This window comes from Carlito syrichta, unplaced genomic scaffold (assembly GCF_000164805.1).
Source record: "Carlito syrichta isolate Samal-C Ts95f unplaced genomic scaffold, Tarsius_syrichta-2.0.1 Scaffold302357, whole genome shotgun sequence".
In the NCBI taxonomy this organism is placed as follows: domain Eukaryota; kingdom Metazoa; phylum Chordata; class Mammalia; order Primates; family Tarsiidae; genus Carlito; species Carlito syrichta.
Genome location: NW_007246453.1, coordinates 156,577 through 184,446, shown reverse-complemented (window position 1 = coordinate 184,446; position 27,870 = coordinate 156,577). Strand labels below are relative to the sequence as shown.

General features: G+C 37.7%; 1 protein-coding gene across 2 annotated transcripts in view; it reads right to left on the bottom strand.

The window, feature by feature from the left end:
* Positions 1-27,870, bottom strand: part of FCHO2 (FCH domain only 2) — a 102,736-nt gene that overhangs the window by 55,078 nt on the left and 19,788 nt on the right. The window contains exons 6-8 of one of the 2 annotated variants that reach the window (XM_008056438.2): positions 23,335-23,433; positions 22,217-22,313; positions 492-536 (exon numbers count right to left, since the gene is read on the bottom strand). In XM_008056438.2, the coding sequence (XP_008054629.1) occupies positions 492-536; positions 22,217-22,313; positions 23,335-23,433 (241 nt within the window). The remainder of the gene's footprint in view (positions 1-491; positions 537-22,216; positions 22,314-23,334; positions 23,434-27,870) is intronic. The other variant, XM_021711551.1, reaches the window with a different exon arrangement.

The following is a 27,870-nucleotide window of genomic DNA, read 5'->3' as shown; positions in this document are numbered from 1 at the left end:
GCCTATGCCTGTAATTCCAGCACTTTGGGAGGCTGAGGCAGGAGAATCTCTTACACTTAGGAGTTCAGCCTGGGCAACATAGTGAGACCTTATCTCTACAAAAAATAAAAACACTAGCTGGGCACAGTGGCATGCACTTGTAGTCCCAGCTACTTGGGAGCATGAGGCAGAAGGATCACCTGAGCCCAGGAGATCAAGGCTGCAGGGAGCCATGATTGTGCCACTGCACTCCAGCCTGAGTGATAAAAGGAGACTCCGACTCAAAAAAAAAAAAAATGTATCTAACATACTAATATTCTTTTGGGCAAATCTGCTGTTTCTTCATTAAGTAACAATTAGCATCCATAGGCTTTTAAACTACTTTCAGATTTTTACATTACTCCACAGGTATTCTTACCCTTGTGGATAGCAGTCCCTCCTTATTTGTTCAATGAACAGAAGATACTAGCTAGTTGCCACGTGCATTAACCTATTACAGCTAGTCAACTTACCTTCAACTGCACTAGCAGGGTCACATTCTTCAAATTCAATAAGGCCTGGAAAAAAAAAAAACAACTTCTAGTAGAAAATATTATCAAATGAATCCAAGTATAATGCATCATTTTTAATTTTTAAAGTTTTTCATTTTTTAATTGACAATCTTTTTAATTGTTATGAAGTATGTTCTAGTGTTATCTGATAGTTAATTCAAGTGTCAGCAATAATTTTTAAAAATCAAATAATTCTAATAACAAAAAATAATTGAGACTAGCCCATTATGATCACAGTAATTCACTGAAAACTTTCTATGTGATACCACCTGGGGACAGAGATCTAACACACAGTTCCTGCTTTCAAGGAGCTTGTGTCAGTTGATAAGAGAAAACAAGCAGAGGAAAAGGTGGTGGCTGAATCTGTGGCTGTGCTCATGAGAAAGATTGGGGACCTCAACAGTGCACATGACTAGGATGAAAGGCTGGGACCACGTCTGTCTGTTCACCTCTGTATCCTCAATCCCTAGAAAATGCTGGGCAAATCGTAAGTCTTCAGAAGATATGCACTGGGTGAATAAATGAGTTAATTACATACTAGTTAAGTGATGGTCCTGGGATTATAACCCGATCTCTCTAACTGCATAACGGGTCAAGGAATGAGAACTGCAGTTTACAGGAAACAGGAAGAGTTTTTACGTGAGACAATCATATGTGCATATACCCACAAAGTGGGCTTGTAGGAAAATTAATTTAGCACTACTAGGAGGGACAGACAGCAAAGGATGATAAAGTGGAAATCAGCTAGGAAACAATTACAATAGCACTGAAATGACAGTGAAATGATGAGACGGTGAAATGATGAGACTAGCCTTAAATGCCATAAAATATAGTACACTTCAAATATGTGAAATATCAAATAATTTGGGTATAGAAAAAGTAGCAAAAACATTAATTCCTCTCCTATTGAAATATCCCAAAAGCTAAATATCAGACTGAAAAAATTCTCTCCCATTAAACTGAAATTTTAGTCCTCTTTTATAATGTATAAATTTATGAAATTTATAACTTGCCATATCAAGAAATTTTAAAATAGAGCTTGAAGAGTGGATGATAGAGGATTTCATTATTATTTCTGAGATATTAAGCTTTACAACTATGTGAAAATTCACAATCAGCATTCTTATTGATAATTCTGTCATAAAAGAAAACCACTGATTAACAACAAAGAGTTCTCTACAAGTAGAAAGACCTAAAAATATAGGCTAAATGCCTCCTCCTTTCCCCTAAATCTAAGATTTACTTCTCTTTGGTCCTAGTTTCCATTCAGATAAAATAGATTAACATTTAGTGATAAGCAGGATAACCAAAATAGTCATAAAAGTTGATAAACAAGGTCCTAATTGAGTATTAATAACTTACTTAGCATTTTTCTATATATAGTATATAACTAAGAAAAAAATGTTTTTCAATTCTACCCCAAAAGTCTTAAAGAGTCAGAAAATGACCCAATTAAAAATTTAAGGACTTTAATCAAGCCCACTCTAAAAATCTGGAAACTGAGAAATCATTCAATGAAAGAGTATTAACTATGTTCTGGGAATTCCCTAGAGGCCTAAGGTAACAATTTACAATGAGATAAAGACAGATTGAAAGATCAATAAAGGCAAAAATTTTAGGTATGTGTACCTCATAAGTAGCAACTTTTTAGTTGACATAAAATGTACGAAACATGAAAAATCTCTACCTAAATTATCAATAGTTTATTATATGTTACTGGCTTTTCCAAGTATTATTAAGCTTAAGAAAATATAACCATCTGTCAAATAATTCTGAGAAAGGGTTTACAAAAAAAGGCAATAAGAAAGGTGGTTAGTCAAAAATTCTCCTTCAGCTACACAGCACATACCTTGTACCCATTTACAGAATCTCTAATATTCTAGAGAGGGGCAATAAGGAAAAAAATTAAAACAAAACACCAATGCCAAACAAACTGCATTGTTTATAACTATTTAAAGATACATTATCTAGAAGGACTTTTACATCATCTTAGCAAATATAGCATATACAGAAAAAAATCATTTAAGGTCTTTGGATGACTTCACATAAGTTAAAACAGTAAAGACACCCCTTAACTCTATAAAATCAATCCCTACAAACAAGATTCCGCATTTTTTCCTCACAAAATCCTTTTTCCTATACTAGACATATCTTGACTTCTTTACCTTTTCTAAACATCCTCTTAAAATCAATTTGAAATAGAAAAATGTTCAATGAGAATATTCAAAGTAAAAAACATGTTGAAATATAAAATGCCAAATCACTTCAAATCATATAATACATATTGAAAATCTAAATTAAATAACATCCGCTGAATTTTTCTCTTAAAGACAGAAATAACAGCCTCTGGTATAATAAAACTAAATATACCCTTTTAAAAAAACTCCATTAAGTCATGCATGAAAAAGATTTTCTTGTCCAAATGGCATATGCTCCGCATGCTGCTGCACATGGCAAGGCTTTGCGTGCCTGGCTCAGTGCCAGTTGACAGCTCAGCTGGATGTCGATGCACATTCTGACCCCCCTTGCAGCATGTCACTTCTGAACTGGTTCACAAGTGGAAAGTTGATTCAGCATCTCCTTCAGATGCAGTCCACTGCCCATCATTCTGCTATTTAATCCTAAGACAAGTGATTTTTTTTGACAGTGCTAAAGCCAGAGTGAGAGTCTTAATGAATAGTTTGCTGCAACTGGAATTTCAACTGTTTTAGACTCAATTAATTCTTTTGTCAAAATAAATAACTGCTCTTAGCACTTAGATTTTATGCTGGGTCACAAGGGCAATTTAGTTTGTATAAAAGCAAATAAAACCATTTTGGCTCTGTCTCCTGATGCTCTTTTACACATTATTTTAAAACGCCACTATGAGTTCAACTCTAAGAGGTCAATGATTCAAACCAAAACAATTCTTAAATATGATGCTTTAATCATCAGGTAGGAATAGATTTCTACCATAAAAAAAAAAAAAAGCCATCAACCAAAAGATTTCATTCAAACCTAATTTGGATCAAAACTTTTAAGAAATGTTATAGGAGGAAAAGCAACTTGCTTAACAGTAATCTTTAATCACCACAAATGTTTTGTGGAATGAGAGTATAAAAATGTGACATATTTAATTAGTAAGTTCTCACTGCTTTGGAATGAATCCTAAATCTTAGGCCACAAACAGGGCAAACTTGCAACTCTGTCTAGTTAAAAACTGGCCTCAAAACTCAAATAATAAGTCTGAACTTTATCCAGATCCAGTGTATTTCTGCATATTCCCAACTAAAACCAAAGAACAGTTGATTCTAATTAAAGCCGAGGTAAAACATGCAAACACACCCAGACATACACTACAAGTCTGACAATGAAGGGTAAGGGTGTGTGTGTGTGTGTGTGTTTGTGTGTGTGTGTGTGTGTAGAAGTGTGACTCACAACAATGGAAGTCAATGACTACATTTTCAAGCTTGCTCCTGGGCCTGTGGAATGCAGCACAGCCACATTCCCCAATGCCTGGGATGAGGAGCCAGGCAAGTGCACACAAAACAGAGTCAAACTCCAGCTTGTGGTGATACGCAAAGGTCGTGGGAGGCACAAGTGCTAGTTTTGCCACTTGCTTGCTAGTTGATTACCTCGGACTATGACTTACTCTTTTTGAAACTAGGTTGTATAATTTATGAAAGGGGACGATAACAAATACGACCTTTTGCCACATCTGTTTTCTCTCTCTCTCTTCACATAGCCATACACACAGTTTTTTCTTTTGCTAAGCCGTTTTAAAGTTGTAGTTATCAATGACACTTCACATTAGGAGTATTTATTTTAACAAAAGACTTGCAGAAACAATTTTCTCATTTTATTGGTTCCAAACCCCAACTAATCATCAGAAACTCCTAGAGCAATGCTTCTCAAACTGTAACGTATCAGAATCACCTGGAGAGCCCGTAAAACCACAGACTGCTGGGCCTCACTCCTATAGTGTCCTGTTTGGAAGGTCTAGGGTGGAGCTCAAACATTTGCATTTTTAACAAATTCCCAGGTTATGCCACTGGTCCTGGCATCGCACTTTGAAAACTATAGTACTCGTGCACAGAAATTATACTGTGCATAGAAATCATCTGGGGATCTTATTAAAGTACAGATTCTGTCAGGCACGGTGGCTGACGTCTATAATCCCAGTACTTTGGGAGGTCAAGGCAGGAGGATTTCTTGAGCCCAGGAGTTTGAGACCAGTCTAGGCAACATTGCAAGACCCTATTTGTACCAAAAAAATTAGCCAAGCATGGTGGTGTGTACCTGTAATCCTAGCAACTTGGAAGGTTGAGGCAGTGAGGCAGAAAGATAGCCTGAGCCCAGGAAGTTGAAGCTGCAATGAGCAGAGATCAAGTCACTGTACTCCAGCCTAGGCAACAAAGTGAAACCTCAACTCAAACAAAAAGAAAGAAAAACAAACAAACAAACAGATTCTTATTCAGGAGGGCTGGCATAGTTAGGGCTTGAGATTCTCCATTTATAACAAGCAACCATATAGTGTGATGCTACAGGTTCTCCACAATGGCTGCACATTGGAAGCTGAGGCGTTTTAAAATACTGTGGTACCCATCCTAGACCAATGAAATCAGCATTTGTATATATTTTTGAAAAGAAAATAAGAGAAATGGAAATAAAAAATCTCCACCAATGATTCTCATATGTACCCAAGGCTTGAAAACCAGGAGGCACACTGAGAAGCTATGGTCTTGAAGGAACAAGATTTTAACACGGATTTCGGTCACCGGAAATAAACCTTCCAAATTTTCATCAAGTCTTCCAAACACAGAATCTTAGCACTGAAGCACAGTCTCCTCCTCCACCCGAATTCTGACCCAGTCCCCACACTCCGAGATAGTCACGTTTTCACTCTCTGTGATCCTCAAAAAAAACCCCTTGTTTCTACCTGTAAGTCCCTGCCCCATATCAGGAAGTGGCAACTCTATCCTTTCAGTTACTCAGGCCAAACTCTATGCATTTAAACGGCATAATCTGATGAACTCTGACACGTCACACGTGTGTGTCGACTGCCAAAATAAGCTAACACCAACAGGCACTGCCTCATGCTCCTTCGTAAGCCATTCCACCCATCCCACGGCAACCACTAATCTGCTTGCTGGCACCATGAATTGGTTCGCGTTTTCTACAATGTTATATAACAGAATCATGATGTGTATTTTTTATCTGGCTTTTTTTGCTCAGCAAAGTTATGTTGAGATACATCTATGTAGTTATGTGCATCAGTACTTCACTAATGTCTTCGGCTGGGCACAGTGGCTCAGGCTTGTAATCGAACTTCTGGAGGCTGAGGCAGGGGACCACTCGAGTTCAGGAGAGCCACGATGGTCCCACTGCGCCCCAGCCTGGGTGACAGTCAGATTCCCACCCAAGACAAAAAAACAAGAGGCAGCTCGGTCTTCCACTGCAGCGGGTTTAGCCATTCGTCGGCTCACGTCAAGGGACATGGGAGCAGCTTCCAGTCTGGGGACTTACCCACAAAGCCGCAACGAGCATTCACACACAAATCCTCTGCGTGGACAAGCATTTCCTTTGTCCTTGGGGAAAGGCCTAGGAATAGAGTGGCTGGGTGAAATGGCAGGAGCAGGTTTAAGTTTCCAGGAAACTGCCAGGACGTTTTCCAGAGTGGCTGTCCCAGTTCGCGCTTTCACCAGCAGCTTTTGTGAGCTCCAATTCTTCCACACCCTCAAGCGCTCTGGGGATACGCGTCTTTCAAAAATTCGCGTCATTCTAATAGGTGTGTAGTGCTATCTTGTTATGGTTTTAATAGGCGCTTTCCTAATTACTAATGAAGGCAACCATCTTTTCGTGTGCTTATTTGCCGTTCAAATATTTTCTCTGGTGATGTGACCAAGTCTTTTGGCCATTTTTTGGATTAATACATTTTAAATTCTGAAACCAATTTTCAATTCCTTTTTATTTGATCATCAATTTATATCTACATGGATTCATGGGTGCTTATTTTAGTCACTAGGTTATAATCCAATATGTTCATTACTTATTACTTATCACATAACTCCAGCTTTGGACATTGGGAGCTCTTTTCAGGTTGTCACCTGTGTCCTTCTAAAAGTATAAAACTTCCCCAAAAAAGGAAACAAAACAAAACAAAACACTTTTGTGACATTAGGCTAGGCAAGGATTTCTTAGATATGACATCAAAGCAAAACACACAAAAAACAAAAATTTGACATATTGGACTTCATCAAAATTAACTTTTGCTCTTCAAAGAACATCAAGAAGAAAGCCACAGACTGGAAGAAAATATTGACAAAACATGGTTTGTACTCAGAGCTACTAAGACAGACAATTCAATTTAAAATGTTGAGAAGATTTGAAATATTCTTCCACAAAGAAAATTACAAGTGATCAATAAGCATGTGAAAAGATGCTAAATATCATTGGTCATTAGAAAAATGCAGATTGAGCCGGGCTCGGTGGCTCAGCCTGTAATCCCGCGCTTTGGGAGGCTGAGGTGAGTGGATTGCCTGAGCCCACAGGTTCGAGACCCAATTGGGCAACTTGGCAAGCCCTCATCTCTACAATAAATCAAAAAATCAGCCGGGCGTGGTAGCGCATGCCTGTAATTCCTGCTACTCGGAAGGCTGAGGTGGAAGGATCGCCGGAGCCCAGCAGGTCGAGGCTGCGGTGGCCGGGAGCAGCCACTGCACTCCAGCCTGGGTGACAGAGTGCGACTCCAACTCAAAAAGGAAAAAAAAAAATGCAGATTGAAAATCATAATGAGATACCATTATCCACCAGAACGTCTACAATCAAAAAGATTCACACTAGCAAGTGCTCACAAAGATAAGAAGGTAGAGTCTTCATGCACTGCCGGTGATAACTATAAAATGCTACAGCCACTTTAGAAAACAGTTTGGCAGTTTGTTACAGAGTTAAACATATACCTACCATAAGATCCAGCCATTCCGCTCCCAGGTATCTACCCAAGATAACCGAAAACATGTCACACAAAGACTTGTAGGCAAAGTTCATAGCAGCATTATGCATAATAGCCAAAAACTAGAAACAATGCAAATGTCCATCAGTAGATAAAGAGCTTAACAAACCGTGGTTCATCCACACAATAGAATACTATCAGCAATAAAAATAGTGAGCTACTGACACACGCAGGAACATGGCTGAACCTCAGAAATATTACGACAAGTGAAAGAAGCCAGACACAAAATAAGACAGACTGTATAATTCAGTCTATATAAAATTTGTAGAAAAGTAAAAATTATAGCAACAAAAAGCAGATCGGTTGTTGCTTGCTGGGGGTGGGAGCAGCAAACAGGTACAACGGAACTTTTTGATATTATAGATAATGGTCTAAAACTGGATGTGGGGACAGGTAAACAACTGTATAGACTTACTAAAAATCACCAAACTGTACACTTTCAAAGGTATATTTTACATTTACAAAGTACACCTCAATGTGGCAGATAAAATAATGGCCTTCCTCTCCCAAAAGGTCCACAACCTCACCTCCAGAATCTGTGGCTATGTTAGGTTACATGGCAAAGGGGAACAAATACTGATGAAATTAAGTTTGCTAATCAGCTGACCTTAAAATAGGACGATCATCCTGGATTATCTGCGTGGCCCCAACATAGTCACACAGGTACCAAAAGTGAAAGGAAGGCAGAGTGGTCAGAGTAATGCAATGTGAAAAATACTCAACTAGCCTTTGCTAGCTTTGAATTTAAGGAAAGAAGTCATGACTGAAAAAAATGTGAGCACTTCTAGGAGGTGGAAAAGGCAAGGAAACAGATTCTCTTCTCGTTTCCACTCAGCTCTGTGGACTGGTATTTGAACAGGTGAGACTCATGTCAAACTTCAAATCCACAGAAGTGTAAGACAACAAATTGATATTATTTAAAGCAACGAAGTTTGTGGTAATTTGTTACAACAGCAACAGGTAACTAGAATACTCAGTAAAAGTTGTTTAAAAAAATGAGGACCAAATAGCTAACAATCGTTAAAAAGAGGGAAAAAGTTAGAGGGCTCACACTGCCCAATGTCAAAACTTGGTAACAGGTACAATAATCAAACCAACATGGCACTGGCATAAGGATAGACTGGAGATTCTAGAAATAAATCCATATATCAATAGTCAACTGATTTTCTTTTCTTTTTTTTTGAGTTGGAGTCTCACTCTGTCACCCAGACTGGAGTGCAGTGGCTGCTCCCGGCCACCACAGCCTCAACCTGCTGGGCTCCGGCGATCCTTCCACCTCAGCCTTCCGAGTAGCCGGAATTACAGGCATGCGCTACCACGCCCGGCTGATTTTTTTTTTAATTTATTGTAGAGATGAGGTCTCGCTGCCCAGGCGGGTCTCGAACCCGCGGGCTCAGGCAATCCACTCATCTCAGCCTCCCAAAGGTGCAGGATTACAGGCTGAGCCACCGAGCCCGGCGTCAACTGATTTTCAACATGGGTACCACAACAATTCAATTGAAAAAGAATAATCTCTTGAACAAATTGTACTGGGACAATCAGATATCCACACTTGAAAGAATAAAATTGTGGCTTGTAAAAAAGAAAGAGAGAGAAAAAAAAATTTAACCAAAAACAACAGAAAACTAAAAGAAAAACATAAGACAACAATAGCAAAAAGAATAAAGTTGGGGCTAGGCACAGTGTTTCACACCTGTAATCCCTGCAGTTTGTGAGGCCAAGGCAGAAGGATCACTTGAGGCCAGGAGTTGCAGACTAGACTGGGCAACATAGTGAGACTACAGTTTTACAAAAAATAAAAATAAAAAAATAGCTAGACATGGTGGCACACACTTGTAGTCCCAGTTACTCAGGAGGTTGAGGCAAAAGGATCCCTAGAGCCCAAGAACTGGAGGCGGCAGTGAATGATGATCACACCACTGCACTTCATCCTGGGTGACAGAGTGAGACCCTGTCTCAAAAAAATAAAAATAAAAATAAATAAAATGCTTCTTAGAGGAAAACATAAGGGTTTTAAAGTCATAAATCTTCATGACTGTAAACTTGGCAAAGGGTTCTTAGATTTGATAGCAAAAACACAACTTACAAAAGAAAAAAATAGATAAATGGAATTTTCAAAGTTACAAGATTTTGTGTATCAAAATTGAAAAGGTGAAAAAAAATTTTGTGTATCAAAATTGAAAAAATGAAAACACAACCCACACAATGGAAAAAACATTTGCAGGCCATATATCTGATAAGGAAATCTAGCATCCAGAATAAAGAACTCTTAGGACTCCCAACAACAAAAAGACAAACAATTCAATTTAAAAATGGGCAAAGGACTTGACTAAACAGCTATCCACAGAAGACAGTCAAATAACTAACAAGCACATGAAAAGTTGCTCAGCACCAGCAGGTAACAGGGAAATGCGAACCAATACCACACTAACAGACTACTTCACACTCACAAAGACAGCCCTAATTTTTTTCAAGAAAGAAAATCACGTTGGCAGAGATATGGTGAAATGGAGACCTGCAACATTGCTGGTAGGAATGTAAAGTAGTTCAAGCTGCTATGGGACATGATTTGGGAGTTCCTCAAAAACTCAAACACAGAATTTAGTAATTCTGAATTCTATGACCCAGTCATTCCACTCCTCGTATATCCCCAAAAGAACTGAAACAGGAGTTCCAACAAGAACTTGCAGATACATGTTTACAGCAGCACTACTCTCAGTAGTCAAAAGGCAGAAAAAACCCTAACGTCCATCAACAGATGAATGGATAAGCAAAATATGACATATACATATAATGAAACATCATGCAGCTATAAAAAGGAGGAATACTGACACATGCTACAACATGGATGGACCTTGACATTATGTTAAATGAAAGGAGCCAGACACAAAAGGCCACACATATTGCATGATTCCATTTATATGGAATATCCAGAATAAACAAATTCAAAGAGACAGAAAGATTACTTTTTGCCAGAAGCTAGGGGCTGGAGGGGGAGATTTCTCAAAGAACTAAAAAACGAACTCTCATCTGACCCAGCAATCCCATTAACTAGGTATCTACCCAAAGGAAAAGCAACTGTTTTATCAAAGACACCCATACTCATATATTTATCATAGCACTATTCAGAAAAGCAAAGACAACCTAAGTGTCCATCAATAGTTTATTCATCAACTAGATAAAGAAAATGTGGTATATATACACCATGGAATACTATGCAGTCATAAAAAAGAACAAAATCATGTCCTCTGCTGCAACATGGATGCAGTTGTAGGCAATTATCCTATGTTAATTAATTCAGAAACAGAGATTAAATACGACATGTTCTCACTTTTAAGTGAGGGCTAAACAATGGGTATACATGGATATAAAGGTAGAAACGACAGACACTGGGGATTCCAAAATGGAGGAGTAAGGAAGGGAGAAAGGGCTGAAAACCTGCCAGCTGGGTACCATGTTCACTACTTGGGTGATGGGCTCCAAAGAAGCCAAACCCTAGCAAAAAATAAAATATAACCATGTACCAAACCTGTAGATAACCCTCTGAATCTAAATTAATATTATGATTAAAATGTGAATTTTATGTTAATTTACAACAGTAAAATGAAAGAGGGAAGACATGCATGATGAAATATTTGGGGATGTGTACTGATTTCTGCAACTTACTCCGAAAGGCATAAAAAACAATGGATTGATGGTTGGGTAGAGGAATGGATGGACAGATGTAATAAAGCAAATATGGCAAAATGTTAATGGTGGAATTTAGGTGGAGGATATATAGTTCTTCACTGTAACATACTTCCAGTTATTCTGTATGTTTTAAAGTTTTCATAACAAAATTTAGGAGAAAAAGTTGTGCTGAATTTGTTTTCAAACCACATCTCTACTTTGCCCCGACTCTCATCTCCAGAAATCTCAAAACGTCTCCCAGGTGAGGGCGACAGCAGGAGCTATCTGGGGGACATGCTGAGCTCACTACAGTCTCTTTTCTCTGGGAAGCGCCCCCTCCTCGACCAGTGGCAGGTGCAGAAGCCATGTTGACATTGTGTGACCTGGTCCAAACTGACTGGACTGGAAAAAAGACTGCCTGACTCAAGCTCAACCAATCAGATTCTTTCTCCAAGAAATTTGGAAAGGGACAAAAATTTGGATTAATTCTGAGCTGTGGCTGCAGTTAAAGAAGAAGCCCAAAACAAAACAAACAAACATACAAAAAACTAGAAATTTTGGGAGATCACCTTATCTCATGGGCCGGAAGAAGCAAGAAAAGCCATTATGCAAAGAAAATAATGAAACAGCAAATGTGGAGATACAATGTAGAATAAATGACAACTCACTTTCCTACTGGTTTGGATTTCCTCCTTAGGTCTAGTTATATTGCTTATTTTGGATCCTTGGGATACCTCATGTTTTTTCCCAATAAATATCCTTTTAAGTTTAAATTGGCTTGAGTTAACATTTTTTATATGCTGCAAAAAGAACTAAGACCCTGCCCTTGTTATGGCTACATACAGTTTTTTATATGCACAAATTATAATCAGCTTAATTTTTTTACTTCCATTCTGTTACCACAATATTGAGGGGAACCCCAAAAAATGAAATTTGTTTATCAAAAATTGTGTATTTATTCTTACATGTTTAAACATCAGTCACCTTCAAAGTACTTTCTGTTTGATGCAATACACCTATCAAGATGCTTTTTCTACGGCTCAAAATAGTTTTGAACTCATCGATTCTGACGCCTTTTAGTGCTTCTGCTGCTTTTGTTTCACACTGGCAAAACACTTCACTGTCAGGACTTTGTTCATCCAGAGAAACAAGAAAGTTGCTCAGGGTGAGATCAGGTGAACAGGGAGGGCAGGGCACAAGGGTCATGCCATTTTTGGGCAAAACCTGCTGAACACTCAGCGCAGTGTGGATAGGTGTACCGTCATGGTGAAAGAGCCAGTCACCTGTTTGCCCCCCAAAAATTCATGAAGCTAAATGCAGTCTTCCACAACAACGCTAGCCAGCACGCCGAGGCTGACGGTTTTCTAGAACACTTACCTAGCGGGGGAAGCCTGGACCACAAAAGGCCTGCCCTTCAAAAGATAAATTCTAGCCGGGCTCGGTGGCTCAGCCTGCCATCCCGCGCCTTTGGGAGGCTGAGGTGAGTGGATGGCCTGAGCCCACGAGTTCGAGACCCGCCTGGGCAGCGAGACCTCATCTCTATAGTAAATGAAAAAATCAGCCGGGCGGGGTAGCACGTGCCTGTAATTCCGGTTACTTGGAAGGTTGAGGCGGAAGGGTCGCCGGAGCCCAGCAGGCGAGGCTGCGGTGCCCGGGAGCGGCCACTGCACTCCAGTCTGGGAGACAGAGTGAGACTCCAACTCAAAAAAAAATAAATAAATAAATAAATAAATTCTGGGGTTTTTTGGGTCCCCTTCATACATTCAGTAACCTTTTTTTGTTTAAGAGACAGGGTCTCACTCAGTCACCCAGGCTGGAATTCAGTGGCACAATCATAGCCCACTGCAGCCTTGACCTTCTGGGTTCAAGAGATTCTCTCGCCTCAGCCTCCCACAGAGCTGGGACCACAGGTGTGCACTATCACACTCAGCTAACAGTCTGTGTTTTTTGTAGAAAGGTCTCACTACGTTGGCCAGGCTAGTCTTCAACTGCCAGCCTCAAGGGAGTCTCTCATCTCAGCCTCCCAAAGCGCTGGGATTACAGGCATGAGTCACTGTACCTGGCTCATTTATTAACATTTTTTAATGGTCACCTCAAATTACTGAAGTAAGGTTGCCTTGAACAAAGCCCACTAAAAATAGTCTTTTAATCTTGCAGAAGATAAATCCTCTTTTGCAACCCAGAACTCATTGTTCAGTATGAACTTCAATACATAAAAAAATTTATGGAAAAGTTTAATCTTCACAATTTAGAATTATTTTATGAGGATCAATTACTGTGCTGTGATGACTGTAAATGCAGTTGGTGTATGACGTCAGATTAAACGACTTCTGAAGCCAAGAACAGCAGCATCTGCTTTTTGAAAAAGCGTTTGTACTATCATGAGCTACATAGTTTTAATGTATGATGACATACCACATGCAATACACCACACAAGAAATGTATTCTCTAACACAGGGGTGAGCAAGCATTTTCTCTAACAAATCAGATAGCAAATATTTTAAATTCTGTGGGCTACATACACAGTCTGTCACAACGATTCAACTCTGCTACTTTAACGTGAAAGCAGCCATAGACAATGCATGAAGAAGTTTTAGAGTGCTCAAATACAGCTATATTTATGGACGCTGAAACCTGAATTTCATATAATTTTCCAGTGTCACAAAATACGAATCTCTTTTGACTTTTCTGCCTACCCATTTAAAAATGTAAAACCCATTTTCTGCTTGTAGGCATCACAAAAACAAGCAGTTAAATTTGGTTCAATGGCCATAGTTTGAAGACTGCTACTCTAAAAGATAATCAAGTTGTCAGGTGTCATGCCAAACAACTAGGTATACGTAAATGTTTTTAACAGTCTACTCCATATATAATCCCACAGGGCAGAGTCCTAGCTCATGCCCTAGGTGGCTGGGACAAACAGGTGGAGATGCTCTCCTTCAATGGCCTGAGCCCGCGGGTTCGAGACCCATCTGGGCAACTTGGTGAGACCTCATCTCTACAATAAATCAAAAATTAGCTGGGCATGGTAGCGCACGCCTGTAGTTCCAGCTACCTGGAAGGCTGAGGTGGAAGGATTGCTGGAGCCCAGCAGGTCGAGGCTGCAGTGGCCGGGAGCAGCCACTGCATTCCAGTCTGGGTGACAGAGTGAGACTCCAACTCAAAAAAAAAAAAAAAAAAAAGAATAATCACAGCATATTTAGTATGGCTAATGGACCTTTGCCTTCTTAGCTATTTTAAATTTTGCTTTCACCCGGGCTCGGTGGTTCAGCCTGTAATCCCAGCACTTTGGGAGGCCGAGGTGAGTGGATTGCCTGAGCCCGCGGGTTTGAGACCCACCTGGGCAACTTGATGAGACCCCATCTCTACAATAAATCAAAAACAAAAACAAAAACTAGCCGGGCGTGGTAGCGCATGCCTGTAGTTCCAGCTACTCGGAAGGCTGAGGCGGAAGAATCATCGGAGCCCAGCAGGTCAAGGCTGCAGTGGCCGCTGAGTGACAGAGTGAGACGTCAACTCAAAAAAAAAAAAAGTTTGCTTTCCACACAAGGGTTTGCTCCTCTGATTTTAGAAAAAAAAAAATCTGGGTGCAATAGGGGTAGGAGACTTAACTTACAGGTTTGGCATTATCCCAAATCTTCAAGAAGTCTGGAAAGATGATCACTAGAAAAAACATATATTTCTCCAGATTTGAATTCTGGTTAACTTTATTATTTTTTAATAATTTTATGTTAATAGCTTTAGGGATATAAATGATTTTTGCTTACATAGCTGCTCTGTATGGTGGTGAATAAGTCTGGGCTTTAAGTATACCCATCACTCCTATTAGTGTACACTGTATCCCACAGGTAATTTTTCAGCCCTTCCCACCTTCTCATCCTTCCCTTCTGAGTCTCCAGTATCCTTTGTGCCACTCACTCTATATGACTTTGCAGACCATTAGTTTAGCTCCCACTTGTAAGAGAGAACACGCAGTAGTTGGTTTTCCATTCCTGCATTACCTCACTTAGGATAATGCTCTCTAGTTCCATCCAGTTGCTGCAAAAGACATTATGTTGTTCTTTCTTATGGCTGAGTAGTATTCCATGGGGTGTGTGTGTGTGTGTGTGTGTGTATCCCATTTTCATTATCCATTGATCAGCTGATGAACATTTAAGTTGATTTCATATCTTTGCAATTGGATCACTAGATTACATATTTTAATTATTTCCTTTACTCTCTAATTTAAAATAATATACCTAATGTTGCAGTTAGAATATTTCAACTATCCAAACTAATACATTAATGTCATTTAGATATTTTTGACCACTTGAATCTCATTTTTTCCCTTTTCTTTGTGGCTGACTTTTTTTTCCCCCTTAGGTTTCTCCTATTTGTATCTTTGATATTTTAATGATCTGTGTCTTTGAACTTCTTGGAAGTCTTCAAATAGAAGCTATAAGCCTATATTATCATATAATGAAAATACAGATAAGTTTTTCAACAAAACTTCTTCTTTAGACATTACACACTAGCCTACCAGATTTTTATTTTCTTTAAGTTATTTATCCTTTTGCTTCTTATAAATAAAAATTCACTGAATTTTTGTGAACTAGCAATAGCATACAATAATGTTAACAGAATGATTAAAATAGGAAACATTAGAATATAGATTTTAATCTCTTTTATCAACTGAAATTCATAAGAATGGTGAGGATTACAGGGATAATGTTTCTAGAATATAAAAAGATGTCCAGAATTAGAAAACACCTGTTTATTCATGACCCTTTCAAACCACAGGTGCTTTGATATTCAAAGCATCCATTTACAGTGAAAAATCCCAGAGGAACCCGGCAGTATTACACCTAAAAAGCAATGACAAAAACTGTCACTACATATAAGTAGTCTAATCTCAGTGAGTAGTGGGAAAATTTTTAATGCTTTCAAAAAATGTGACTTATATAGGAGAAATGAAAACATAAAATGAAAGATTGTATCTTCTAAAAGATAACAGACTAAAAATAATTAGTGTCACTTTTCAGCACCAGAGAAATAGGTTAACTTTTATGAATATACGTTTTTTAAAAACTGGGTCTCTTTTTTTCTTTCTTTTTTTATTTCCTGAGTCAGTGTCTTACTCTGTTGCCCAGGCTGGAGTGCAGTGGCACGCTCATGGCCACCGCAGCCTCAGCCTGTTGGATGCAAGCGATCTTTCTGCCTCAGCCTTCCAAGTAGCTGGAACTACAGGCACAAGTCACCACGCCTGGCTTATTTTCTGATTTATGGTACAGACGAAGTCTCACCAAGTTGCCCAGGCTGGTCTCGAACCCCTGAGTTTAGGCAATCCTCTCGCCTTGGCCTCCCAGAGTGCTGGGATGACAGGCTTGAGCCACTGCACCTGGCCTTCTTGTTTTCTTTTTAACATCTGTAACCCACAGAACCAAAACTAGTTTAGAAAGGGATTCATCCACCAGAGGGGGCCCTTATAAAACAGGAGAAATAAAATGTTAACAAACCGATAGCAACAACTGAAGGTGAGAATATATCTCATAAAACAAAAGGCTGTAAGACCATATATTCCATATAATCACATGCCTAATTTTGTGTATGTTATTTTTCTGAAGAACGCACAATTTTTGTTATTGTAACGGGCCTCTAGATGCATTTGCTCAGGTGCCCCTAAAATGAGCAAATATATATGAAGGCGCTGTAGCTAGTCACCCACAGCAACTCAACCCAGAGATGCAATATTTATCCCCTCCAGTCCATACCAACCCTTTTAAATAAAAAAGTCAGTTCTAGGACTGTTTTTTGGGTCCCGAGATAGACACCTAACTCTGGGTTTAGTGACTCTAGGAAAGCCCATATCATCGCCGCTCTTGCCCTCCCTCCTCTTGTCTCCTACCCTCTAGTTACAGGTATTTTCTACATGTCTTAGCGTATCTTGAGGTCAATAAAATTAAATTTATAAAGAAACTATATTAGTAGCTACCTATTTATCTATAACATATTATTTTTGAAAATAATATTAAATACCTAGTAAGTATTACACTATCTCATGTAAACCTCAACAGCCCCCATGAGGCAGGTACTATTATTATCCCCACTCCATAGATAAAGTCAATGAGGCTTAAAGGGCTCACTGCCAGGAAAGAACAGACCACAAACTACTACACTGTACCACAGACAAGAAAATAAACATGATCTAAAGTTCCAGAATTTAAAAGGAATCAGGTAGTGAGCCTAAATGGAATTTCCGATATAGAGTTATTTTAAATATCTAATCACCAGGAGGGAATTTATAAAATAACTGTGAATATTTGTTGAGTTTTTCAGAGAATGAGTGAGGAGGCAGGCAGGACGTCATAAGGAACAAGGATTCCGCACTCCCCTTATATTGAATCAGCAAAATTCCTGAGAACTGACAAAACTTTAATTGACTCGCAAGTCTATGTTAAAGAAAATCAGTGGCATTTAACTGATAAGTACCAACAAATTTCTGTATATTAAATAAATGGGGTTGGGCTAGATTATTTTTAAAGTCTCCTTGAGCAATAAATTCCATGACTATAAGACAAACTGAATTACGTAACTTTTCCGCTCTAGTTTTTTCTAATTATAAAGTAAATCCTTACCTCCTAAACTGATGTTCCTGATTATTGAAATATTAATAACAGCATTAAGTTTTACACCTGAAGTACATATACAAAAAACATATACATACTACCCCAGTTCTAAAAATTTGTATTTCTGGGATTGGTATCTTTGTACTTTGTACACTGATTCTACAATGTACTAGCGCAGTAATTTTTTTCTGTTTGAAAGATATTTCCAAATCCCTTTCAGGATACAAATCCTGCTCCCCCATGAACTGGGGATGTGATCTATGTTGACCAATTATAATATCACTACCCTGAACAAACGGATTTATTCAAAGACAAGCACGTGACAAAAGCAGAACCTAAAAGAGATTAATATGCTGACACTATGAAAAAGGAAGCTTTTGGACTAGGGTCTCAAACTGAACTGATACAAGCTTGGGACTGTTGATGCCTTCCTTCCCAGCAACGGGGAGGAAGTCTACAGTAGGAACTTCAGAAACGGAAGCCAAGCGGAGGGGAGCAAAAATAAGAGAAAAAAATGAAACAGACTCCTGATGACATGCATTTGGTCCTTGAATCCATTCTAACTTTCCAGGTTAAAAAAGAAAAGGCAATCCATGGAATTTTGCTTTCACTTTATTTTTACTGGCTTTCTGGTGTTTGCAAACAAAAAATCCCTACTGAATTAAGCTAGAGATGACAGGTTTCAATATGAGTGCCGATGCTCAATCTTGGTAGTGGCTGCTTGCAGTACCGAGATGAGAGAGATTCTGAGGTCTCCTCCGGGGAAAAAAATGCAATGATCTAGTAATGATATCTGCCATGAATAAGGCAACATACATGGCACATACTTGTCGGCCCTTGGCTGATCAGTGTCTTAGGAAACGACACTGGTATATAAGCAAAGAAGCAATAAAAGAGCCCAGGAGGTCAAAGTAGAACGGGAAAAGGTGCATCAGAGAACAGATAAAATGCCACTAAAATCACTAAAATATACCAATCAAAATAAAAATTGGGTCGGGCGTGGTAACTCATGCCTGTAACCCCACCACTTTGGGAGGCCGACGTGGGAGAACTGCTTGAGTCCAGGAGTTTGAGACCAGCCTAGACAACACAGCAAGACTCCATTCTCTACAATAAATCAAAAAGTTAACCAGGTGTGATAGCATGCTTGAGAGGCTGAGGCAGAAGGATCTCCTGAGCCCAGGAGGTCCAGACTGCTGTAAGCCATAGTCATACCACGTATTCCAGCCTGGGCGACAGAGTGAGACCCCGACTAAAAAATAGTAATAAATAACATAAATAAAAATTGGTGGCTGGACACAATGGGTCATGCCTGTGATCTCGTCACTTTTAGGAGGCCAAGGCTGGAGGGCTGCTTGAGACCAGGAGTTCAAGACTAATCTAGGTGGCATAGGGAGACCTCGTCTCTAAAAAATAAATAAAATGAAATAAATTAGCCAGGCGTAGCGGCATGTACCTGTAGTCTCAGTTAAACAGGAGGCAGAGGTGAAAGGATCTCCTGAGCCCAGGAAGTTATGGTTGCGGAGAGCCATGATTGTGCCAGCACACTCTAGCCTGGGTGACAGAGTGAGACCCCAACTCAAAAATAAATAAATAATAAAAATTGGATCCATCAAAACATATTTTAATGTTCCAATTATTCTCTGGCTTAAAACTTTAAGAAAAATCCTGAACTACTTCAAGCAGATTTGCTGTATTCTTTCTTTTTGCTTAAATATACTCTGGATCATTTGTTACTAAGGGAAAAGAGGTATACTTCATCAGTTTAGTTCACATTTCAGCTCAAGTCTCCTAGTTTCAAAGTGATTTTTCTAATTGAAGTTTTAACTGAGTTAATTGTAGATTCATAGACAGTTGTTAAAAAATAATAATACAGGGAGATCCCTTATGTGCTCTTGCCTGGTTTCCCACGATGAGAACATTTTGTACAACTACAGAACAATGTCACAAGTAGATTACAAACACTGATACGACCCACAAATCTTACTCATACTTCTGTTTTAACCAGCCAATTGGTTTTTGCTTTTGTTCTATCAGCTCTTCTAAATAGTCTGTATAAAAATTCTATTAGCTCCTCAAGTATTTTTTTTACCCTCTCAACTGGTCTTTATTTATAATTGAATTATAATTTGTAAGGAGTTTAGGGGTTCATGCTAGTCTGTATGTATTTATCTCAACATCCTCATTCTCTTTACATTCCTATACTTAGTTCTGTTCTAATTTTTTTCAAAGCATGGACCTTGCAATAAAAGAATCCTGGCAATAAATCACAGCTCTTCCAGGTACTAGCTTAGTCAGATCACTTAACGTATCAACATTTTCCTCATCTGCACAATGGGAGTAACAGTTGCAGAAGACCAAAGTGTGCCTGTAAAGTGGCTGGCAAAGTATATGGCACACAGCACGTGCTCACTAAACATTACCTGTAATTACTTAGTATTCACTTAAATTTTCTAGCTGCAAATCCATCCATTCCAACCTTCTTAACAACCTAATCCCACCATTATATGCCCACTTGTTCAATCATTCAACAAAAATGTTGACAAATAGAAAAAAATATGTTTACAAATAGAAAACAATAAATAATAATAATGTTTACAAATAGAAAAAATAAACATGAATCAAATGGAAGTGCAAAACTATTAAACTGTAAAGATAGATAGCAACAATGCACAAAACAAATACATATAAAGTTCTCTAGCACTTTCGATGGAGAAAGTAATACATTCAATCAACATATAAATAGGAAAATGCGAGCCAGAAAAAGAGTGGAATACAACATTTTCAGAGTAACAACATGAGGACAACTAAGAAAAAAAGGGGCATGTATGGGAAATGGTAAGCAGTTCAGGATGGCCACAGTGACGGTACTGGAATAAAAGTAAAAGAGGTTACGACGAAAGGCTGGTCAGCACCAGATCCTTAAATTAGGCTTTGAATCCAAGAGTAGAGTCTAACTTCCATTCCGTCTACAATGAAAATTCAAAGATTTATGAGTAGCGCAAATATAAATTCCTATTCAGTCAAAGATGTTTGTGATATAACACGTAAAATGGATTGAAAAAGAAATCTCTACTATGCCAGTATGAGAAAGCTTCAAGCAGATAGAGGAATCATGAGAAGGTCTGAGGGAAAAATGTGAACAGAACTGAATCAACAAGATCTAAAAATTAATGAAATTTGGGAAGACAAAGAAGAAACGAAAGATGAGGCAGGTTGCAAGCCTTAGTTCTGTGAATTGCACTGAAGAAAAAATGGCTTCTAGACTTCTCCATAAGTCATTTATCCATTTTCCTGAATTCCATACCATATTTTAACTTCTTTACTGGACTGAATTATTTTTACTTGTGGAGTGAAACAAATATCTTGGAAGAACATAGTATAGTGACTGATAAATAGATTCAAGAAATCTGGAAGACTGTAAGCAGGCTGCAGAGGAAGGGAATGGGCTACTTATCACATTCAATGCATCATAACATCCCTATTAAAAGTAGAATTGTGCCAGGCATAATCGCTTACACCTGCAATCCCAGCACTTTGGGAGGCTGACAAGAGGATTGCCTGGGCCCAGGGTTTGAGACCAGCCTGGGCAACTTGATGAGAACTCATCTCTACAATAAATCAGAAAATTAGCCAGGCGTGGTGGGGCGTGTGCCTGTAGTTCCAGCTACTTAGAAGGCAGAGGGAGAAGGATTGCCAAACCTAAGGTCGAGGCAGCAGTAGCCGTGACTGTGCCACTGTACTCCAGTCTAGGCAACAGAGTGAGATTCCAACTCAAAAAAAAAAAAAAAAAAAAAAGACTCCTGCAATCATTTTTTTTTCATAAAAATACTAATTAGGATGCCTATATCTATTTGTTCATTGGTGTATCCCCAAATGTTAGAACTGTGTCTGGGTATATTGTTAGCACTCAATTAAATATATATAGTCAATATATATTTGATGAATGTATATGTGAATGGGAAAAGAAGGAAGTTATTAAATGTTAAGGAAGGTTCTATGTTGGTCTCAAGGCTCTGAGAGTTCAATATTTTCTCTCAATCTTTCTTTTATTAAAATGGCCTTCTAGAGGTAACTACTTTGAAAAATCTAAACAAACTGTAATGGATTAACCTAGTAAATGTTAATAATAACCATTTTAAGTAATACTAAATTACTGTGGTAACCACTAAATGCCAAAACAAAAGTCTTAATTAAACATATCATCAGACACAAAGAAAACAATATCTGAGATTTTACACAGATTCTTAGACAGGCCCCATTTTTAGATTTGCACCATTTTACAGTCTGGAAATATTACTTAGTTCAGACATGTGATATAAAGTTAAAATTGTCTCCTATACACATGAATTTAAAGGCAAACATATCTGTTACTAGACCAGAAATCTGAAAGTGCTTCCTTGCAGAATATGTCATCTTACCAGGTCTTTCCTTCCCAGTGCCTTTTGACTCGGCAAATTTTTGTATCAAACTTTGAACTGTAGTGTTAGTCATATTATTTATAAATTCTTCATGGACCTATTAAAATGGAACAGAGATAATTATTTCTTTTCCACAAATATACTTACTGCATTTCAGATAAAACTTCTACAAGGCAATTAAAATTCATTACATCAAAGTAAGTATTTTAACTGAAGGGCCTCTGAGAACTTCCATTACCTAAGTGACAATGTAACTAGACCTGTGGGGCCCAACCACTACTTACAACAACTCCTTAATGTATGGTCTCATGGCCTTAGAAGTCAAAACAGGCCGGGTGCAGTGGCTCAAGCCTGTAATCCCAGTACTCTGGGAGGCTGGGTGGGAGGATTGCCTGAGCCTGAGGGTTTGGCGAAATCTCATCTCTACAATAAATCAAAAAAATTAGCGGAGTGTGGTAGCATGCACCTATAGTTCCAGCTACTTGAAGGGGTGAGGCGGAAAGATTGCCTGAACCCAGCAGGTCAAGGCTGCGGTGGCCATGAGTGTGCTACTGCACTCCAGCCTGGGTGATGGACTCCAACTCAAAAAAAAAAAAAAAAAAGGCAAAGCAGTTTTCTGTTCCTATCTCTGAATATTTCAGAGACAAAATTCTTACAAAAAGAAAAAAATTTATAAGGACAACAAAAATAGTTTGGGATTTTTAATAATAAAGTATAACAGATTTCATCTTTCTCTATATTTTACTGCACCCAAATTGTCATTCTTCAACCTCTTATATTTTTGGAGTATTTCTAAGTAAAAGTTCTATAACTTACTGAAGCTGCTGCTCTAAATCTAAAAATAGTAAAACTTGAAAAAAATTCAAAAATTGGTAACTTCAGAATTATAAAGAAGACTTAGTAATAGTTAATTTTTTTAATTAACTGAATTATCATCCTTGATGGCCAAGCAATTAAATATCCAGTTTATTTTATAGCTAATACATATAAATACATACTCTTTATCTAGAATAATTCAGTATTATACTTATAAGTTTTAGATAGTAAAAAAAAATTTTTAAATAGTCATAAACATAAAATGTTCATAAATCAGTTCAGCATAAAATAAAAAAACTTACCTGACCTATCTGCAAATGAATTTCCTTTATAGCATTTGACAAGGATCCTATAATTTCCTTTATGTGAATGAGGTGAGTTTCTTCAATATCCTGGAATTTCTGAATAGCAAATATAAAAAGGTACATATTTATAATACACATAGGTACATACATTCTGGAATCAAAAAAGCTTTTAGAAATAATCTCAGTGTAGATCATCAAATTTAGCAAGTTATCAATGTCACATATTTAACAATGCTTCTAGACAAATGAGTCTAATAAACTGAAATACAGGAATGAGAATAATTAACTTTTTGTTATTCTAATTCTTAGGCAAATGCAAACTTTTTCAGAGTTTGAAGATACTACACATTAAAATATATAAGCATGATCAGAAAATTAGAGAGACCCAGAAGGGAACAGTGTTACAAAAGCCAAGGGAGAAGGATTTCAAAAACTGAAAGACACTATTTGTACCATCCAAAGCTACTGAAATAAAATGTTTTAAAAAGTCGTTTGTATCTATACTACAAAAAAAAACAACAACTGAAAAACAATTCATTAGCAAAGCAAAAAACTACAGTTTATTTCTGAGGACTTTATACTCTAGCCCACAGATTTTCAAAATATTCTTCTAATCCTTCAAATATGAAAATACAATTTCCTAAAGAGATAGTCTATGATCAAAGAAATCTGGGAAAGACTATATACTCTGTCTCAGCAGTTCTCAACCAAAGATGGGGATGGTCAGCTGGGGAACGTGTTCAAACTGCAAAACACACAGATCCTTCAGGACTGCCTGGGGGAAGTGGGTGAAAAGAGGTGAGACTGTTATTTGGAAAAAAATTCCAGGTTACTCTAGTATTTATTCCTCAGAGAGAAAACCCCTGCTAGCTTTGGCTTCACAACAAATACATCGAAAGTTCTAAGAAATACTTAAACAATGACACTTGCCTCACTTTGCTTAACCTAGCATTTTCTAAATTTCTTTGACCTTACACCCCTTTTGTTTTTCTTCTTCCCTGAACATCTATTAATATCTCACAGAACAATAATATTCCTCAAAACAGGTTTTGGAAATGCTGTGCTATCCATTTTCAAAGAAAACACATTTGTCATTTTCTACTACATAAACCTAATTACCTATTTTTTGCCAAATTAAATCAGTTCTAATGAATAAACATAAATCCTTTGTTTTCATATAGTTAATCAAATTAAATTCCCTTTCCATATTTAATGTCCAAGTTTATTCAGCACTAAGCCATGTGACCAGAAATTACTAAACCAAATGGTATCTACATTTGTGTAAGTGGTATGAACTTCTAAAAAAAAATCCATAATGGTGAAATAAAAGTTCTGGCAATAATTCAATAGCAGTCCAATAACTTAAATCAATTTTATTAATAAGGAATAGTTAAAACAGAATGCTTGTCATTAATTAATTTTGATCAAGTCATTGAAAATACAGTACCAATACTGCAAGATCCTAAAATACTCTGATGAACTGAGAAATAGGAGGACGATTCTATCCTAAATTCATATCATAACAAATGGTTCTCAGCTTAAATTTCAGCATTTTAGTGAATAAGATATTTTTATCAAAGACAGGTAGCCATTAATTTCATATGGATGATCCCTAACTCCAAGGAAACTTAAATCTTCATTCCCTTTTGAATCAGCTACACTGAATAAGGCAGACCTTTAATTATTAGAAATATCTTAAAACATGAATCTACACAGAAACTCAAAGCAAGATTCAGATGCAATTTTGAAATTGTGGGTTTTTTTCTTGGTGGGGGGAGGGCACACTGCTGCTCTCACAGTTCCTCAAAATTAGTGACTACTAAACTCAATAATTCAGCAATGGGAAATGAGTATAGTCTCAAGTCTTTGAGTATAAATAAATAAACTTTCTTACATATTAGACAGGCTTTTTCCTCCTTGCATTTCAAATTCACTGTGTTCATCTGTATTGTTACATTAATTTTTTAAAGTACAGTAACATGCCACATAATGACAATTTGGTCAAGGAGTGATCCCATATATAACAGCGGTCCCATAAGACTATAATGAAGAAGTTGAAAAGTCCTATTGTTTAGTGACATCATAGCCACCATAACATTATCAACACAAATGAAACTGACGTTTGTGTGGATTCTAGTGTAAACAAACCAATTGTAATGCCAGTTCTATAAAACAGCACATAAAATTGTGTATAGCACATAACACTTGATAATGATAATGTGTCTACATTACTGGTTTATGTATTTACTGTATTTTTAATTGTTATTTTAGAGTGTATTCCTTCTACTTATTTTTTTTTAAGTGAACTGTAAAACAGTCTCAGGGAGGCCCTTCAGGAGTTATCCCAAAAGAAATAGGACTAATTCTTGTTATCACAGGAGATGGCAGTTCCTTGTATGTTTGTCCCTGAAGACCTTCCAGTGGGACAAGATGTGAAGTAGTAGACAGTTACATCAATGGCACTAACCCTGTGTAGGCCTGGGCTAATGTATGCTTGTGCCCTTGTTTTTATCAAAAAGGCTTAAAATTTTTTTTTAATTTAAAAATTTAAGAATAGAAAAAAGCTTTTTAGAATAAAAACTTATAAGAAAGAAAATATTTTTGTACAGTCATACAATGTGTCTGCATTTAAGGAGAGAATCAGCACACGAGTCAAAAAGTTAAAAAATTTTCAATTTATAAAGCGAAAAAATTACAGGAAACTAAGGTTAATTTATTGCTGAAGAAAGAAGTTTTTAATAATTTAGTGTGGTCCATGTACACAGTATTCATGAAGCCGACAGTCGTACACAGCAGTGCTCTAGGGCTTCACGTCACTCGCCACTCATTCACCGACTCACCCACAGCAACTTTCAGCCTTACAAGCTCCATTCAGGTGTGCCATTTTTCATCTTTCATGCCGTGTTTTTCCTGAATCTTTCCTATGTTTAGATACACAGCCATTTACCATTGTGTGACAAATGCCTACCGTACCGAGTACAGCAACATGCTGCACAGGCTGCAGCCCAGGAACAATAGCAGGCCACACCATCTAGGTTTGTCAGTACACTCTTATGATGTTCACACCTTGACAAAATCACCTCAAGACACACTTCTCAAAGTTTATCATTAAGTGAAACGTGATTATACAGTGTAGTTAGCCACTAAAGGTATACAGAAGTAGTCTAACAAATCCTTCATCTAAGAGTGTTGTCTAGTAAATCTCCAAATTTCCATAAACTAACCATCACACTGCTGTAAACAAAATCTCCATGTTCTGTTTCAGGGGTCCCCTTAAATAATAACAGTAAAAGCATGAGCATAAAGAGAAGTCAATCTCAATCATTCTTATTCTCAACCCAAATGAAAAAACTTAAATGACAAATACTCTAAATCAATTATTATCTCTTTCACTATAGGGACTCAATAAATAAATACAGGTCCTGTCACCCAAATTTGACTCTCACTATACTGTCAAGTTCTTCCACACTGTGATTACATCAGCCTAGCTGGTCTGGAACAAAAGGAAAGTAAAAAAATAAAAGGATTCTTTTGAGCTCTAAATAACCCAAAGTGAAGTCTACTCTCTATTAAGAAACAACAGTTAATTTGTTCTGCAGTTGTGTGTGTATGACAGAGACAAAGAGAAAGCCTAAGAAATAACATACACACACATTAGTAAGGTATGCTATCATCTTTATTTAAAAGCAGCATGGTCACATATCTGCTCAAATAAATGAATGTTCCCATCTTGAAAATGCTAAGATAAACAATTTAAAATGTCATTTTGGGCTGGGCATGGTGGCTCATGCCTGTAATTCCAGCACTTTGGGAGGTGGAGGCGAGAGGATTTCCTGAACCCAGGAGTTCGAGACCAGCCTGGGCAACTTGGTAAGACCTTATTTCTACAATAAATTTAAAAAGTAGCAGGGCGAGGTGTCGCACACCTGTGGTTCCAGCTGCTTGGAAGGCTGAGGCAGAAGGATCACCTGAACCCAGGAGGTAGAAGTTGTGGTGGCCATGAGTATGCCAATGTCCTCCAGTCTAGGCAACAGAGTGAAACTTCGATTCAAAAAAAATAAAATAAAATGCCATTTTGAAAAAAAACATAATGAGGAAGCAAAGAGATAAGGAGATGGAAAGAAAAGTGCTGAACATCCATTTTTATAAAGTAACATCAACAAAAACTAAAGGCCCTAATTCTAGCAAATTCTGATCTTTATTTTTTCCAATTTTAATAATTAAAAGGCAAACATTTCACTGACCAAAACTAATCATTTTAATGTGAAAATAACAACTCAACAATAATTGCCTTCTAAATGAGTGTTCCTAGTGATTTCAAAGACAAAACAGCACTTGCTGAAGTCTACAATGAGTTCAGTTGCCATAAAAATTGAAACTTTTATCTCACTGGACATTTCACAAAACTAAACCCTTCCTTCTTCTTGAATCTTCTTTTCACAGCTGCCATGACTTCACACTTCCAATTTTCTTCCTTCTTTGGCTTCTACTTGGGTCTCAGCATCTCTTCCTCTATCAAAATCTCAATAATGA